This window comes from Lissotriton helveticus, chromosome 5_1 (genome assembly GCF_964261635.1).
Source record: "Lissotriton helveticus chromosome 5_1, aLisHel1.1, whole genome shotgun sequence".
In the NCBI taxonomy this organism is placed as follows: Eukaryota; Metazoa; Chordata; class Amphibia; order Caudata; family Salamandridae; genus Lissotriton; species Lissotriton helveticus.
In genome coordinates this window covers 227577893-227596315 of record NC_136065.1, presented here as the reverse complement: position 1 = coordinate 227596315, position 18423 = coordinate 227577893, and the positions used below count along the sequence as shown (strand labels likewise).

Genomic DNA, 18423 nt, shown 5'->3' with positions numbered 1-18423 from the left:
CCTGTCGATTCACGCCGGACGTGTTTCGTGCTCGTTGCACTCTTCAGCGGCGCGACAGTCAATTTGGCATAGAGGCCACACCTCCCACTTAAAAATATGAGCCCTCCAATGGGCAACTCAAATGAGTCCGCGTTGGTTTGTGGGTGTTGTAGTGAGTGCCTCAGTTATGTGCCGCTGTCTGATTCAAGCCCACCAATGGGCCTCCACGCGCACATCCAGCTTGTCAATCCTCCATGGATGCCTCCACATGGAAACTCCGAGAATCGGAGCTCCGTGGCCCCAAATTTCCGGGTGGTGCATCTCCCGCGGCTGGGAGGCCGCGTAAATATCGAAGCTCCAAGGTTCCCACCAGTTGGAGACGCACCCTGACATCCACTTCAGGAGGTAAAAGCCGGATCGGCGAGCGGATCCAGTTTACAGCATGCCTGTCGATTCACGCCGGACGCGTTTCGTGCTCGTTGCACTCTTCAGCGGCGCGACAGTCAATTTGGCATAGAGGCCACACCTCCCACTTAAAAATATGAGCCCTCCAATGGGCAACTCAAATGAGTCCGCGTTGGTTTGTGGGTCTTGTAGTGAGTGCCTCAGTTATGTGCCGCTGTCTGATTCAAGCCCACCAATGGGCCTCCACGCGCACATCCGGCTTGTCAATCCTCCATGGATGCCTCCACATGGAAACTCCGAGAATCGGAGCTCCGTGGCCCCAAATTTCCGGGTGGTGCATCTCCCGCGGCTGGGAGGCCGCGCAAATATCGAAGCTCCAAGGTTCCCACCAGTTGGAGACGCACCCTGACATCCACTTCAGGAGGTAAAAGCCGGATCGGCGAGCGGATCCAGTTTACAGCATGCCTGTCGATTCACGCCGGACGCGTTTCGTGCTCGTTGCACTCTTTAGCGGCGCGACAGTCAATTTGGCATAGAGGCCACACCTCCCACTTAAAAATATGAGCCCTCCAATGGGCAACTCAAATGAGTCCGCGTTGGTTTGTGGGTCTTGTAGTGAGTGCCTCAGTTATGTGCCGCTGTCTGATTCAAGCCCACCAATGGGCCTCCACGCGCACATCCGGCTTGTCAATCCTCCATGGATGCCTCCACATGGAAACTCCGAGAATCGGAGCTCCGTGGCCCCAAATTTCCGGGTGGTGCATCTCCCGCGGCTGGGAGGCCGCGTAAATATCAAAGCTCCAAGGTTCCCACCAGTTGGAGACTCACCCTGACATCCACTTCAGGAGGTAAAAGCCGGATCGGTGAGCGGATCCAGTTTACAGCATGCCTGTCGATTCACGCCGGACGCGTTTCATGCTCGTTGCACTCTTCAGCGGCGCGACAGTCAATTTGGCATAGAGGCCACACCTCCCACTTAAAAATATGAGCCCTCCAATGGGCAACTCAAATGAGTCCGCGTTGGTTTGTGGGTCTTGTAGTGAGTGCCTCAGTTATGTGCCGCTGTCTGATTCAAGCCCACCAATGGGCCTCCACGCGCACATCCGGCTTGTCAATCCTCCATGGATGCCTCCACATGGAAACTCCGAGAATCGGAGCTCCGTGGCCCCAAATTTCCGGGTGGTGCATCTCCGGCGGCTGGGAGGCCGCGTAAATATCAAAGCTCCAAGGTTCCCACCAGTTGGAGACGCACCCTGACATCCACTTCAGGAGGTAAAAGCCGGATCGGCGCGCGGATCCAGTTTACAGCATGCCTGTCGATTCACGCCAAACGCGTTTCGTGCTCGTTGCACTCTTCAGCGGCGCGACAGTCAATTTGGCATAGAGGCCACACCTCCCACTTAAAAATATGAGCCCTCCAATGGGCAACTCAAATGAGTCCGCTTTGGTTTGTGGGTCTTGTAGTGAGTGCCTCAGTTATGTGCCGCTGTCTGATTCAAGCCCACCAATGGGCCTCCACGCGCACATCCGGCTTGTCAATCCTCCATGGATGCCTCCACATGGAAACTCCGAGAATCGGAGCTCCATGGCCCCAAATTTCCGGGTGGTGCATCTCCCGCGGCTGGGAGGCCGCGTAAATATCAAAGCTCCAAGGTTCCCACCAGTTAGAGACGCACCCTGACATCCACTTCAGGAGGTAAAAGCCGGATCGGCGAGCGGATCCAGTTTACAGCATTCCTGTCGATTCACGCCGGACGCGTTTCGTGCTCGTTGCACTCTTCAGCGGCGCGACAGTCAATTTGGCATAGAGGCCACACCTCCCACTTAAAAATATGAGCCCTTCAATGGGCAACTCAAATGAGTCCGCGTTGGTTTGTGAGTCTTGTAGTGAGTGCCTCAGTTATGTGCCGCTGTCTGATTCGAGCCCACCAATGGGCCTCCACGCACACATCCGGCTTGTCAATCCTCCATGGATGCCTCCACATGGAAACTCCGAGAATCGGAGCTCCGTGGCCCCAAATTTCCGGGTGGTGCATCTCCCGCGGCTGGGAGGCCGCGTAAATATCAAAGCTCCAAGGTTCCCACCAGTTGGAGACGCACCCTGACATCCACTTCAGGAGGTAAAAGCCGGATCGGCGAGCGGATCCAGTTTACAGCATGCCTGTCGATTCACGCCGGACGCGTTTCGTGCTCGTTGCACTCTTCAGCGGCGCGACAGTCAATTTGGCATAGAGGCCACACCTCCCACTTAAAAATATGAGCCCTCCAATGGGCAACTCAAATGAGTCCGCGTTGGTTTGTGGGTCTTGTAGTGAGTGCCGCAGTTATGTGCCGCTGTCTGATTCAAGCCCACCAATGGGCCTCCACGCGCACATCCGGCTTGTCAATCCTCCATGGATGCCTCCACATGGAAACTCCGAGAATCGGAGCTCCGTGGCCCCAAATTTCCGGGTGGTGCATCTCCCGCGGCTGGGAGGCCGCGTAAATATCAAAGCTCCAAGGTTCCCACCAGTTGGAGACTCACCCTGACATCCACTTCAGGAGGTAAAAGCGGTGAGCGGATCCAGTTTACAGCATGCCTGTCGATTCACGCCGGACGCGTTTCATGCTCGTTGCACTCTTCAGCGGCGCGACAGTCAATTTGGCATAGAGGCCACACCTCCCACTTAAAAATATGAGCCCTCCAATGGGCAACTCAAATGAGTCCGCGTTGGTTTGTGGGTCTTGTAGTGAGTGCCTCAGTTATGTGCCGCTGTCTGATTCAAGCCCACCAATGGGCCTCCACGCGCACATCCGGCTTGTCAATCCTCCATGGATGCCTCCACATGGAAACTCCGAGAATCGGAGCTCCGTGGCCCCAAATTTCCGGGTGGTGCATCTCCGGCGGCTGGGAGGCCGCGTAAATATCAAAGCTCCAAGGTTCCCACCAGTTGGAGACGCACCCTGACATCCACTTCAGGAGGTAAAAGCCGGATCGGCGCGCGGATCCAGTTTACAGCATGCCTGTCGATTCACGCCAAACGCGTTTCGTGCTCGTTGCACTCTTCAGCGGCGCGACAGTCAATTTGGCATAGAGGCCACACCTCCCACTTAAAAATATGAGCCCTCCAATGGGCAACTCAAATGAGTCCGCTTTGGTTTGTGGGTCTTGTAGTGAGTGCCTCAGTTATGTGCCGCTGTCTGATTCAAGCCCACCAATGGGCCTCCACGCGCACATCCGGCTTGTCAATCCTCCATGGATGCCTCCACATGGAAACTCCGAGAATCGGAGCTCCATGGCCCCAAATTTCCGGGTGGTGCATCTCCCGCGGCTGGGAGGCCGCGTAAATATCAAAGCTCCAAGGTTCCCACCAGTTAGAGACGCACCCTGACATCCACTTCAGGAGGTAAAAGCCGGATCGGCGAGCGGATCCAGTTTACAGCATTCCTGTCGATTCACGCCGGACGCGTTTCGTGCTCGTTGCACTCTTCAGCGGCGCGACAGTCAATTTGGCATAGAGGCCACACCTCCCACTTAAAAATATGAGCCCTTCAATGGGCAACTCAAATGAGTCCGCGTTGGTTTGTGAGTCTTGTAGTGAGTGCCTCAGTTATGTGCCGCTGTCTGATTCGAGCCCACCAATGGGCCTCCACGCACACATCCGGCTTGTCAATCCTCCATGGATGCCTCCACATGGAAACTCCGAGAATCGGAGCTCCGTGGCCCCAAATTTCCGGGTGGTGCATCTCCCGCGGCTGGGAGGCCGCGTAAATATCAAAGCTCCAAGGTTCCCACCAGTTGGAGACGCACCCTGACATCCACTTCAGGAGGTAAAAGCCGGATCGGCGAGCGGATCCAGTTTACAGCATGCCTGTCGATTCACGCCGGACGCGTTTCGTGCTCGTTGCACTCTGCAGCGGCGCGACAGTCAATTTGGCATAGAGGCCACACCTCCCACTTAAAAATATGAGCCCTCCAATGGGCAACTCAAATGAGTCCGCGTTGGTTTGTGGGTCTTGTAGTGAGTGCCGCAGTTATGTGCCGCTGTCTGATTCAAGCCCACCAATGGGCCTCCACGCGCACATCCGGCTTCTCAATCCTCCATGGATGCCTCCACATGGAAACTCCGAGAATCGGAGCTCCGTGGCCCCAAATTTCCGGGTGGTGCATCTCCCGCGGCTGTGAGGCCGCGTAAATATCAAAGCTCCAAGGTTCCCACCAGTTGGAGACGCACCCTGACATCCACTTCAGGAGGTAAAAGCCGGATCGGCGAGCGGATCCAGTTTACAGCATGCCTGTCGATTCACGCCGGACGCGTTTCGTGCTCGTTGCACTCTTCAGCGGCGCGACAGTCAATTTGGCATAGAGGCCACACCTCCCACTTAAAAATATGAGCCCTCCAATGGGCAACTCAAATGAGTCCGCGTTGGTTTGTGGGTCTTGTAGTGAGTGCCTCAGTTATGTGCCGCTGTCTGATTCAAGCCCACCAATGGGCCTCCACGCGCACATCCAGCTTGTCAATCCTCCATGGATGCCTCCACATTGAAACTCTGAGGATCGGAGCTCCGTGGCCCCAAATTTCCGGGTGGTGCATCTCCCGCGGCTGGGAGGCCGCGTAAATATCAAAGCTCCAAGGTTCCCACCAGTTGTGTAAAATTCTATTTTGATGCAAATCTAGACTTGGGGGGGGGGGGGGGGGGGTGGTGTGTGTGTGTGTGTGTGTGTGTGTGTGTGTGTGTGTGTGTGTGTGTGTGTGTGTGTGTGTGTGTGTGTGTGTGTGTGTGTGTGTGTGTGTGTGTGTGTGTGTGTGTGTGTGTGTGTGTGTGTGTGTGTGTGTGTGTGTGTGTGTGTGTGTGTGTGTGTGTGTGTGTGTGTGTGTGTGTGTGTGTGTGTGTGTGTGTGTGTGTGTGTGTGTGTGTGTGTGTGTGTGTGTGTGTGTGTGTGTGTGTGTGTGTGTGTGTGTGTGTGTGTGTGTGTGTGTGTGTGTGTGTGTGTGTGTGTGTGTGCGTGTGTGTGTGTGTGTGTATATATATATATATATATATATATATATATATATATATATATATATATATATATGCGGTGAGTGTGTAGCACATATATGGTGTTCTTGACCAAGTAAGGGAGCGGTCCGCAGAGTACTTCAAGGACACCTGCATGACCAGGACTGATAACTGCATGACGGGACATCATATGAAGTCTGCATCTTCTGCTTGAGGAGCTGAGGGTCTGCTTAGAGCCTAGAAGCCTGCATCCCTGATTCTCCCTTCCAGAGCAGACACAGCCCAAGCGTAGGAGCACAGCATGTCACTGCCATGAGAAATGTCCATAGGAAGGGGACTACCAAAAAGGGAGCTAAGCCAGGAGCGACTGAAGTTGTGAAGAGTTTACCCTGACTCCCCAAGAGATTATTGCTGTCAACTGCTCCATGACTTACAAGTACTAAGCATAATAGTGTTGTTCGAAATACTGGCATGTGCCCACTGTTGCTGACACTACTGACGTCAGAGTTGAAGATCTTTCATTGCCACCAAAGCAGAAGCCTTGATTGGCCAAGAGACTGCAACTGCCGAAGACACCCTCCGTCTGATCAGTAGCCTGAAGGCTGCACTTGCCATATCTAAGTGCCCATCTGCACCTGGCCAGGGAGGCTCCTACTCCTTAACATGAGTGCTGTTATGTGAGCCTGCCATACTGTTTCTGCCCAGCAGCCAGGTGTGGTCGCCATTGGGTCCCTGCAATTACATGAGCTGCTGCCGCGAGAGCAAGAATGCGGAAGATGTATACCGGCATAGACAGAATTGCACCAACATTGAACAGTGTCTTAACTAAGAGTGGAACAAGAGACTGATAGTGCCGAAGAATTTTGCTGTATGAACTTTTGTTTTATGAATTCTGCTGTATGTCTTTTTCTGGGTGAACTTGAGTTGGTGAAAGCTATTTAACCTGGTTTGAGCATCTAGGCAGTGGGGTACTTTTGAGTGACCTACACCTGTGCCGAATCAAAGCCTACACGCATGCCACACACAGGGTGCTGGATGATTAGGAAACTACTATGAGGGTCCTGAAAGAGGAGTAATGACTTAATTAAGACTGCAAATAAGATAATCCTATAACTGAGCCCCCTTTTGAGCTGTGTAGTATTCCATTGTGCTGTACATTATTTTACCTAACCCTTGAGCACTGGGCTGAACAATACATTATTATGTCTAGTGGTTGACTGTTGAGTTCTGAGATTTCGTCCCCCACACTACCTCCCTGCAAGAAGCTTTTAACTTCTCACCTCCACTACCCTTGAATTCAACTGCAAAAAGGGTTTACTTGATTGGGACACCAGTGGCAAATAGACTCAACCACCATGGTTGGTCCCCATGGCCTGTCTACTCTGTGGCCACTGAATGGGCTTTACACCCCAACGTACAAGGCAAGGCATTAATAAAACTATGTAATGTACAGCCTCTGAAGCCTTTAACTCCACCTTGGTTGATAACTACCTAGGCTTGATCTCCCTTTGAAAAATATTGGTTAAGTTTATCACTTAACGTGGAAAAAGGGAAAATATGTTTTTGAAAGTGAATTTCCCCTAATGGTTTCTCTTCTGCGTTGGCAGGATCGCTGAACATATATGTGGAAGAGAAGACCAGAAAGCAGGTGCTGAAAATCAGTGATATTCCAGCGGGCACCTGGCACTACAGAAACGTCAACATCACAGTAGCTGCGCAGTGGAAGGTAAGCAAGCTCTCTAGTACCCTCTGAATCATGAGCAGTGAGAAGGAACGGACTAGAGTGGTGTGGAAGTGGAAAGGTGGAATGGCAAAGAAAGTGTGCATTGGGAGAGAAAGGAGAAGTGTAGGTTGGGAAAGAAAGAAGCATTGTGGGTTGGGATGAATATTGGGGTGAGGGTGTAATGAGAGAGATTGTGACACAGTAGAAAAGTATGGGAGGCAAACAGGAATGCGGATGTAGAAAGAGAAAGTATAATGTGGAATTGAGTTAGACCTGACAGCCTTGGAGTGATGTTCCCCCAAACGTTTTGCCTTCACCCCTCCTGCTTTGCTGAACTCATGTTTTGTTGTCTTTAAGACTGTGCACTGCATCATTGCTAACCAGTGCTAAAATGCTTGTACTCTTTACTTCAAACATGGTCCAATTGGTCTACACCTTATTGACACATTTATTTGACTTGCAAGTCCCTAGTAAATGGTACTGCATGTACAGAGGGCCCGTAAATTAGTGGTAAGATAGAGTCCCCCAAGCAAAGGCTGGCCCAGGTGTAAATATTGGACCTCCAGAGCCACTCTTCCGAATACTCCAGGACCTGTGAAAGATACAGAAGGACTACCCTGCTGCTTGAAGGACTGCCATGCTGTCTGAGAAGCAAGATTGGACCTGCTTCCCTTCTTTCTAATTCCAGACTAACCAGAGTAAAAATAAATTGTGTCTCCAGGGTCAGTTGGCTGACCTACAGTGTCGGCCACAGGGACACAACAAGCATCAGAGGCCTTCCTGCAACTGCCCAACTACCTGCTACAAGTGGACCTGCTTGAGCCCTGCTGGCCTCTTCTGGAGTGAGTCCTGATCCACAAGAGGTGCCCTCCCAGGTCCCGAACCCTTGGTTGGCATGAATGTTCTCTTTTTCTTAAGAAAAAGGGAAAATGCTGATGTTTGGGCTCAAAACGGCCTGGCCCATTTGGACCAAGACTGAGCTGCCCACGACGACTCCCAACTTTAAGTTCCGGTGAAACCTGCTCTTAGTGTCGACAAACACTGCCAGTGATGACCAGCAATGCAAGACTGGCACTTCCCTCTACATCAACGTCAGCCCGCAACAACTGTCTGTGACATTTTACTGACTCTTCTAGCTACAGCAATGGTAGTCTGCAACACTTAGCATCCACCTCGCGTCCTTTTCCACCCGGAATGGAACTCTTCCTGCTGGACTCTGAAGGTACCTCTTGCTTGGGACTAACCTGATCCCTATATCCGATCTGCGTTGTATTGCAGTCAGCCTCAATTTGTGACTTCCCCCGGCTAGCACAACCAGATGACTTTGAATGGTGTTTTGCGCTTATATGCAGTATTTTCGCTAAACGTTTTAGAATTGAATATCTCCGATTCTACTGCTAAGATTTTTGTTGTTCTGGAATAATTGTTTTTATTGCAATTTACTCTGTTTTTCTAAATTGGTTTGCAGTTTTTCTTGTGTTGTGTTTTCACTTGACACTTTACTGCTGTTTGTGTGCTGCATAATTACTTTACATGTTGCCTGAAAGTTAATCCTGACTGCTTTGTGCCAAGCTACCAGAGGGTTACGCACAGGTTAATTAAGTGACTTTTTGTATTTCACCCTGACAAGGGTTATGGTTGCTGCCTGAGTGGGGCTTTCATCCCTCTCAAACAATAACCCAGTTTATTACAAAGAGGAAGTAGTGTGAGCAGCTTTTTTCCAATTTTCTGCAGTGTCACTTTCCAGGAGTTGCACAAACAAAAAGCACAAGCAACTAACAATTCCCAGAGCACAGCTGCACACAGCACTCACTTCTATGGCAGAAAGTGGGGCGTGGCATCTAAAAGGCTGGAATCTCTGAGCCACCTGCCATTGATGAAATAGATAATTTACAGGTGCCTCCAGTCAGTTTTATGAGAAAACTTGAAGGAGAGCATATGAATCCACCAAAACAACAAATCTCCGCACACCATCTGTAATAATAACATATAAAATGTATAATATATGAAATTTTCTGTTTATAAAGTGATCTGAGTGTTAGAACCTTAGATTTAATAGATACTTAGGGACCCATTAGGGATCACGGGCCGATCACCACCACCCGCATGGCGGTGGCGATCCGCCCGTGATACGACCCCGCTTGCCACCCATTTCCCCCCCTTCATATTACTATGGCGGGGGGATCGCGGCAGACAGAAAGACCGTCTGCCGCTTTTCCGCCCGGTCAACGAGTTGAACGAGCAGAAAAGGGTTTAATATGGTAGCGGTGTCTGTCTATGCAGACGGGGACATGTGGTGCCACCACGGAAAGGCATGTGGTGTTTGACATTGGGGGCCCGTTGCTGGCCCCCAGGGACTCTGGGAGGTGTGGGGTGCACATGGGGGGTACCTATGGTACCCCCCAGCAGTTCCATGCACAACATGCCTTCCTGGCACTGTGGCGGGCGCATCCTAATTGCCCCCACGGGACCCTCACCCTTATGGCGGGAGTTCCCGTTTTCCGATAGGGTGTCCGCCCGCCATCCTAATGACCCCTTTAGTGCTTAAACTCAAAGGCAATGTTATTATCCTCTACTACGATGTTATGATTTTGTTTATATTTTCTTTAAAATGTAAACGGATTGTCTAGGGTGTATATTTTCTTTTTACACTCTTGGGACTCTTGTTCTTTTGTCTAACGACCTCTTTTTTGCTGTAGTTTAAATCTTTTTTATTATCATTTACAATTTCTAACGATGCATTACAGCAATAGATCAGTGACACTGTATACTAAGAGAAAATACAATAGCAATTAATATGCTGAAGACACAGTGGTGATGGCATGTGAGTAATGTGTCCAACACGTGGGATTAAGGATGGTGGCAACATTTGGACACCTGAGTGAAGGTGCAAGTGTATGTTCTGCCATCCCGTTGCGCAGTTCAGTGCTGATTTTAGTCTAACAACCTCATAGCTGTGTTTGGGCCTTCCAGACAGCACCCAGTATCATTCCACATTATTGGGACTGGTACTCAAAGAGGGTAATGTATGTCTTTATCCTTGCGTAGAGTATGGAAACCTTGACAGATTGCCTGTCATGGAAGCCATGATCTGATAGACCTGGGTAGACCTGATTACAAGTCCAACAACCAACTATTCTTAATGTAAAACAGTAATGTGTACATCCAGTTCATGAAGTAAGTATCTTATTTTGCTACATTTCTCTATACAGAAATGAAATAACACACAGCATATCTTGTATCTGCACCCTTACTTCATCATCATTAGTACACATTGCCCACTGAAGTGTCTTCACAATAGTACATTTATATTCTTACTCCTTTGCAATTAACTTCATTCCTGCCTGAGCTCTGATCTGGCTGTATTTGTTGATTCTACCCTCCCAGAGCTGTCGCCTAACTGACAACAATAAACACGGATAATTGCGCAGTGTACCTAGTCGTACAGAATTTTCTAGGAGATGATAATATAGCCTTATAGCCCGCCGTAGAGGGCTATACCAGCTATTAAAGGCCCTCTCCAGCGTTAAAGGCCCAGAGCCGAAGGCGAGGGCCTTTAACAAGGGAGAGGGACTTTAATAGTGGTATAGCCCATCTACGAAGGGCTATAAGGCTATTAGAATATTCTGTCACTAGAGGACAGAATGTTCTAACAAAAAAACAAAGCCTTTTGGAAGCGTGAGGGGATTGGAATCCCCTCAGGCTCCCTGAAGCCGTTGTTCACAGCCAGAGCCGTGAACAAAGAAACATTGGATGTTGGAGCTCCAGGCTTATACCAGCCATTATAAGCCCGGAGCACTCCATTGTTTTCAATGGAGCTCCCAACATTCCAATGTTCTAATATGCCTACGAAGAAATTTGTATGTAAGCAAATCCTTTCCGAGTACATTATCATATTCGGGTGCGTAAGCAAATGTGTGTCAGAAGTCACCATTTAGAAAATGTCTATTTTAAACATGAGCAGGTAAAATGGAAGAATTTGTACCCAGAGGCCTAACAACCACACAACACTACTATACTGCTAATACAATAACACCTGTTAGATAATAAACACAGTTTATCATGATGGGAAAACGGGCGTGTGGCAGTGTAGTGTTTGGTAAAACAGAAGAGAGAGAAAGGATGTGGTGGTGTGAGCTGTAAGAGGATTCACTCTGTGGGAAGCAAAGGAGCACGGTATTATGATAGTCTATTTACCCTATGTGAAGTTAAGGTCTATGTCTGTGTTGGTGAAAAATACAGGGAAGAGCTTTAGCAAAATGAAGCCTTTAACTGCCTGGTAAGCTTTCCATGTATCGCCCCTCAATGACCAGCAGCCCTGCTCCAGAGCCTTAAGAGTGTTGGGGTTTTTCCAATTCTGATCTTTTTTATTAAAATGTTTAGTTAGATAAATCAAAACATCTATGATGCAAATGTATTAATAATTGATATTGAAAATAACCGTATTGTGAGAAGAAAGAGAAACAGCACTGTTCGACGTATTATCTCTTAACACTTTGTATTTGATAATGTACCGCATGTGATTAGAAGATCAATGCAGAAGGATTTTTAAAAGATGTTTCAGGAGAGACCAATAAGGGAGTTGTAAAAACAAGAGATGAGACATTTTACTGTTTTTAAATGCATTACTCCATGCATGCTCTTTCTTTGAACCTGCAAGCAAGGGAGTCAGTTGTTGCCAGTTGTCATGTAACCTAGCATTAATGTATTTTTTTTAATAAAGTGCTGCACATCTCCTAGCTCACCTTAGTGCTCTGAAACATAATGGACAATCTAGCACAGAGAGTTTCAGAGCACATATGACTTATAGCCTAGCAGAAGGCTTAGGATGACTCTAGATCTGGAATTCTTTGGTCACTGCAATACAGCCCTGCATGAGGGCACAGGGGGCGGAGCACCACCAGTCTCTGAGGAAGGAGAAGGAGGTAGGATTGGTCTGAGGCTGCAGCACTCATACTGTCCAGTCTAGTAGCAATGCAGCACAGCGTGTACAAACACACGCTGCACATGTGAGGTGGACAACTTCAATACCGGCCAAATCCCACATGTGCAGTGTGCATCTGTGAGATAGTGGTGAGGGCAAGCAGGAGCTACTTAAGGCAGCAGTTTTGCCAGGGCTTTGGCTGAATACTGGACTCGCCCGAATCTATGACATAGCTCATAACATCCTTCTAGGATCCTGCCTCGTCCTCTCACTGGCTGACCCTTGTTACTATCAGCCTATGAGAATCATAGGTGGGATTTCCAGTACTGCTTTCTTTGGTCTGTGCTGAGTTTGTATTTTCCTCCTTCCTTCACCCAGCTGCAGCCGGGCCTGAGAGACACCTACGTGACCAGAACACCGCATCCAGTCCTGGCATTATGCCTGTTATTTGAGAATCTTCAAGAAATTTTAGCTACCGACGACGCTGATAGAATATATCAAACTTCCACTCGCCCTGAGGAAGACCCGGGCCAAATGGCCATGTAAGGGGACGAAACACGTGTTGGCTGTTTCTTTTCACCTACTCTTATGAATAGAGCACAAATAAAACTACAATCACCTCATAAAAAACCAGTGCGAAATTAGAATTCTTTCCAGAATATTTCAGAAAAAACAAGTCTTGCCCAGTCAAACCTGCAAAAATCCTGCTTATCTTAGGGGGCTAGGGGTCACTCCCCCTGTCAAGGGCAAGAACCAAGAAGAAGAAAAATGTACGCTCAATTTCTGGTTAGTAAGGGATTGGGACCTTTTTTCCCGTCACCTCTAAAAACGGGCCGAGAGACACCTCTGGGAGAAACACCTTCACCAAGCTGAAAACGGTGAGTACAAGTGCTCCTTGCCTCATTTGTCAAGCTGCCTTAGAGGCCTGGCTCCTCATCATCTGCCTTCCATAACTGCCAAATTTACAGTCTGCTGGGATAAACGGACCCCCTCTACATTCCCCCCACTGGCCCTTGTGTTTATCTGAAAGCCTGATTGAGAGTTTTGCTTTCATGAACTTCCTGAACTGAAGACAAATGTGGTTTAACGTCTAGGGCGGTCAACCTCAAATGTGTGGAACCGGGTTAGAAACTTGGCAATGATGCTCAACATCCTGTGATTCTGGGCAAATCACTTAATCTGCCAGTGCCTAACAAAAATGAGTGTATCCTTGTGTAACGCATCTGGTGCTCATGTGAAATACTCTGATACCTTCAGGTCAAGTTTGCGCTATAAATAACTCCAGAAAACCATCTTGTGCCATTTTTAGCATTCTTAAAGTACCATTGTTTGATAAATGTATGCAATCAAGAGTGCAGATTTCTAAATGGATGTTAGCAGCATGCGCAGGACATTTGCCAATCTGTTTTGTGCATAAGACAGAGTTTTGATCTCAAATTCTCCTGGGGGCTAATGGAGATCTCTGGTAGCTGGTTAATGCAGTCCTATTTAGGTAGGTGGAAGCACCTGATTCTGTACTCTTTTCATTCCGGTGATAAGATTTCATGAGAGGCCAGGGGAGAATACATCACAGTTATTAAATCAAGCAATGCTGGAGCATGTGATATTTAAATTTGGTGGTTAGTGTTTGGAGGCACGAGCATATTTCCAGGAGGGAGTAGAGTTAGAAATTAGTTCCCTTGATATGTTGTGGCATCTTTCCTGCCTGAAAATGGATTGACAGAGCCAATCCATGTCAGTGCATGATAAGACGCCAGATTTGAATGGATTTTGCTAATAGAAAGATGGTTGGATTAGAATTTCTAATCCACAGAGAAGAGTGTTCCTTTAGTGGTCCAAATCACTGATCCATCTAGAGATAATGTTAAAACCTCTGTGGGAAAACAGTAATTCATGTCCTACCAAACTGAATCACGCCATACTATAGTGAATGCCTGGAGGACATTGTGGTACTTTAGAAGAAGGTTGGATTAATGAAGGGAGGGCTCAAATAAATGTTTTCACAAGTTCCCCTTCTTTTCTGAACTTTTGGTGTTGCTGGCAATCTTCTTCTCCTGACAGGTGGCTGTTGAGGCAGTGGGAGCTGGTGCTGATCTCTCGTTCATTGCCGTGGATGATATAAAGCTGAGTCGCAGGAGCTGTCCAAAGCCAGGTGAGTGTGTAAAACTCCCCAGATGCCAATGCTTAGGTTGCCAACAGGTTATATTACTCTATAAAGTCATTTGATGGCTGCTAGAATCCTAACACATGTGGATCGATCCCAAGTCAAAGCTTATTGGACAACAAAACATTACAATTGACTATCTATCATTACAAACAGCAATCCTGATAGTGGGCTTAAGTAGTATGTTACCCAGTAAGAGACCTCCTCTGCTTCTCAGAGGTACAAAGCCAATGAACGAGATAAATAACAAATACATTTTAGGCTGTTTAAATTCATAAACAAAACAAGTCCACTTATTTGTTCCTATCATTGTAGGGTTTCATCTTAGACATTAAGCTACCCATTAACGTTAACCAAAAGTTCCTAATAATCATGTCTCCAAACAGGAGATGAAGGGTAGTTTTCAGTTCTTTATTGAATAGTCAGTCAGTTAACCTTTGGAGATGATGATCCATGTGCCTGTTATTTATAGATATGAGAGGATCCTAAAGCAAACATACATGAATGATCTAGTTGTTGCCTACTTCCATAGCTAGGGGTGTCTGACTGGTCATAATCCTGTTAGTGGCATTTATTTCACTATAGGCTGAGGATGTTGGTTTATTCACTAAATAGTTTAAATTTTAGTTCCTTATATATTCCCTGATGAATACATTTGATTACAGCCTACATTATTCCTAGATACACCAGAGACCATTGACAAAGCTTCCTTTCGATTTGCAATGCAATGTATAAATGTTTTTCAACCAATTTGTAGATTATTTATATTGCAAAACTGAGGTCGAGGTGCAAAGCTGTCACTACAAACATAACTGCTTTGTGACCCAGTCTTTGTACAATGATGTTTTTTCAAGCACCTTTAAGGGTGAACTTTTTCTTTTTTCTTGGATTCTTTTCAGTTTTTGAGAAGCTAAATTATCAATGATTTACATGATCAGTTTGAACCACTGACATCTTGATAAGTAAGGGTGAGGACTTTTAATAATACTGTTGGGATGTTTGATTTTTTGTAGTCTCTGACCCATTGTTTTGGTTTCAGAGTGTTTAGGGGACGAGGAAATGCTAGGACCAGTCTCCAGGGGCTGAAGTATCTATTATGGTCATCTCAAGTATTGCAATAAGCAAACCCAGATTAGCATTTGATTGAGGTGGAGGAGTTCATTACTGAGTAGAAACTTGCACAAAAAGAAAAATGTTCACATATCCTAAGGTAGACACTGTTGTGAACGAATATTGCGCTTTCGTTGACGAACCCAATGAGTTGTTTAGCATAAGTTGTGTTATCTACTGAAGGGCTGGTAGATGATGTGGAGTTTGGTTAATTTGATGTTAACCAATGTTTTCTTTAATGTTGAACATTGAGGAAGGGTGTTCTTTGTTTTCTGATTTTCACATGCAATGGCGTCTTTAAAGGTCACAGCTACTCCTTCGAGGTTCTTTCCAATCTAACCAAGGTGGTGGATAGAGTATTCTGGTGGGATTAAAATGCCCATCAGAGGCTGAGCGACATTGTTCGGCCAAATAATCGTCAGGAATAAAAGGATGAGGTTGTCCGATGCAATCATGTCAGCAATCTCAAGAAGAGTCTCATGGGGATATTCACAAGGACTTATCTCCGATTTATCCCCACCTTAACACATCAAAGGTGGAGATATATTTAACACCCCATATTCAAGCTTGTGCAAACAGCAGACATCGCCAGTATTCCCGCAATAACTGCCCCAAAATGTATCCCCACGGTGGACACCACCAACTAACCCTAATGAGATGCAGAGTAGGTTTTTCCGTGCAAAAACACACAGAAAAAACCATAAGACCACTTTCACAACGAACTGCCAGATTCGCGATGCGAGTCAAAATCACGTGATAAGCCGCGGTAGAAGCAGTTATTTAACACCTGCCTCCTGCAGGTGTAAAGCCGGATGAATACCTGCAGTAGACAACAGAGCCCCACACACAGCCACACCCGAAGAACAAACGATGCTTGGTTTTGACATTCACATCAGTCCAGGGCCTCTGGTGCTTTTCCATTGTCCTCCTCTGCCATGCGACGGCATTCACATGGTCCGAGGTGGTGTGCCATCTTTGCCTCTTTGTTGCCAATGACAAGTTGGAGGTGACGTACAGTTGGTGGTGGTGTTCTGGCTCATCCGTGGCGATAATCGTGTTTTCCTGGCGAATGTAGCCTGTCTGCCTCTTCCTCTTCTCATTGGCCTTCCACGGGCCCTGTATTCCTGGGTGTTCCTCTGTGGGGATTGTGTGGTTCCTCCGTGGTACTCCGCAGTTGATGTCGTTTTTTAGTGGCATTTTCCGTATGCTGTTCTTGTGCTTTTTCCCGCATTACGCATGGGTACTGCTGGCCTCTCGCTGGTTGTCACTGTTTTCTTATCGACACATCGCACCTTTTACGCGTTGGGGTATGTGTTTTTATCGGGAAACATCCTTTACAACGCAACTTTTACCACGCAGTGCCTTTACGACGCAACTTTTACAACGCAAACCATTACAACGCATTGCGCTGGAGGCGCTCTAAGATAGGGAATAAGTTTAATTTACTATCCAACACCTTCCCTAGTGTACACGGGGACTGGAGTTGGAATAGTAAATTAAAATATTTACTATCCAGCACCCCAAAGCGCTATGCGTTGTAAAGGTTTGCGTTGTAAAAACCGTGTTGTAAAGGCATGCGATGTAAAAGCATGCGTTGTAATGTCATACATCCGTTTTTATCTCCGTCGCCGTGGTTGTATCGTGGACATTGGCCGTGTTTTCAGCGGAACATTGCACGGTAACACCGTGTTGTGAATTCCACGTTGACACAGGGTTATTTTCCCGTGATAGGCTGCAATGTGTAAAGTTGCGTTAACATTTTTGGGAGATGTTTAGCACATGTTCTTGTGAATATACACCTCAGTTATATAACAAGGGCTTTAGAGAGCACTTCACGAAGCCAATATTGAAGAACTGGAGGTTAATATCTATTAGGGTGTCAAACTAAACACCTTTTGTATGATAGTAAGAACATCTTTCCTGGCACTTTCAATCATAGTCTTGACGATCTAAGACAAATCTGCTATGTTATCCTCAAAACCCACTATCTGCAGCCTGCAACCTGAAGTTCCCGTCACTTTCATTTCGCACACTGCCTTGTTGGAGTCATAATATTCAGGAAATGTTCTTCAGCCTTAATCTTGACCCAAGCTAGACAGCAATCAAAATGTACCATGTTTGTCTGTAAAGTGGCTCTCAATACAGGGTTAGACTATAATTGTGGGCTCTGTATAAGCCCCCAGAAATCTAATTCTGGGCTTCTTTCTAAGATCCATAGGTTACTGAAATCACCTAACACCTCTGGAGTCATCATTGAAGGGGACTGGAACATGGCACTTCACCCTTTCTTGGACAGATCAGGCAGTAGGACACACACCATATTGGGGACAAGCATGCCCTATAAAACCTAATGCAGGGTCATGCCCTCTGCAACCCTTGGAGATGCTTGCACTCACGAGCTAGAGACTATACCTTGACCTCTTGCTCCCATAACATTCGCAGTCGCATTGACTACTTCCTTTGTACCCCTTTAGTGAACCTACACTTAACAGATGTGAATACAACCCTCTGCGGGATATTTGATCATGATCTTATAGAGCTGCATTTAGAAATGGGTTTGCAAACACCCCGCAAGGATCTTGGTGCTCAATGCCTCCCATTATACGGATCTAGAGGCAAAACGTTGCCTAGCAGAGTACATAGGAAGATATTTGGGGATAATAGGGGCTATGTGAACTCTGTGTAGATGTTTTGAGGACAGGGAAGGTTGTGCTTCCGATTCGGCGCTAGCCAAACAAAGGCTTTCGAACTCCAGACCGCAGCTGGAAGCACAGATCAGAACCCTGACTACTTCCTATTTTTCCTCTCTGGACCAGTCTCTTCTCCTGGAACTTCTACTGGCTAAATACCAATTGAACACCTGCTGCACCATTAAGGGGGAGACATTTCTGTTTTTCATATGACAGAGACATTATGAAAGGAATGAAAAGGGAGGTAGGCTGCTGGCTTACCAATTCCACCAACAAGATTCTTCTTGGACCATCTCTGCTATCCAAGACCTGGAGACTCTCCTCATTACCCATTTGACAGCATCTCAGAAATATTATGAACACCCATATACGACTGGAACCCCCAGGCTCCAGATGTAGAATCCACCTTTTTTTAACACCCTACAATTATCAAAGCTGACACTCA

At 47.1% G+C, this 18423-nt stretch overlaps 1 protein-coding gene across 1 annotated transcript in view; it reads left to right on the top strand.

Annotated features, from left to right (window-relative positions):
* MAMDC4 (MAM domain containing 4) overlaps positions 1–18423 on the top strand; it is a 569927-nt gene that overhangs the window by 475028 nt on the left and 76476 nt on the right. The window contains exons 22-23 of the mRNA XM_078642067.1: positions 6975–7093; positions 14076–14166. Coding sequence (XP_078498193.1) covers positions 6975–7093; positions 14076–14166 — 210 coding nt within the window. The remainder of the gene's footprint in view (positions 1–6974; positions 7094–14075; positions 14167–18423) is intronic.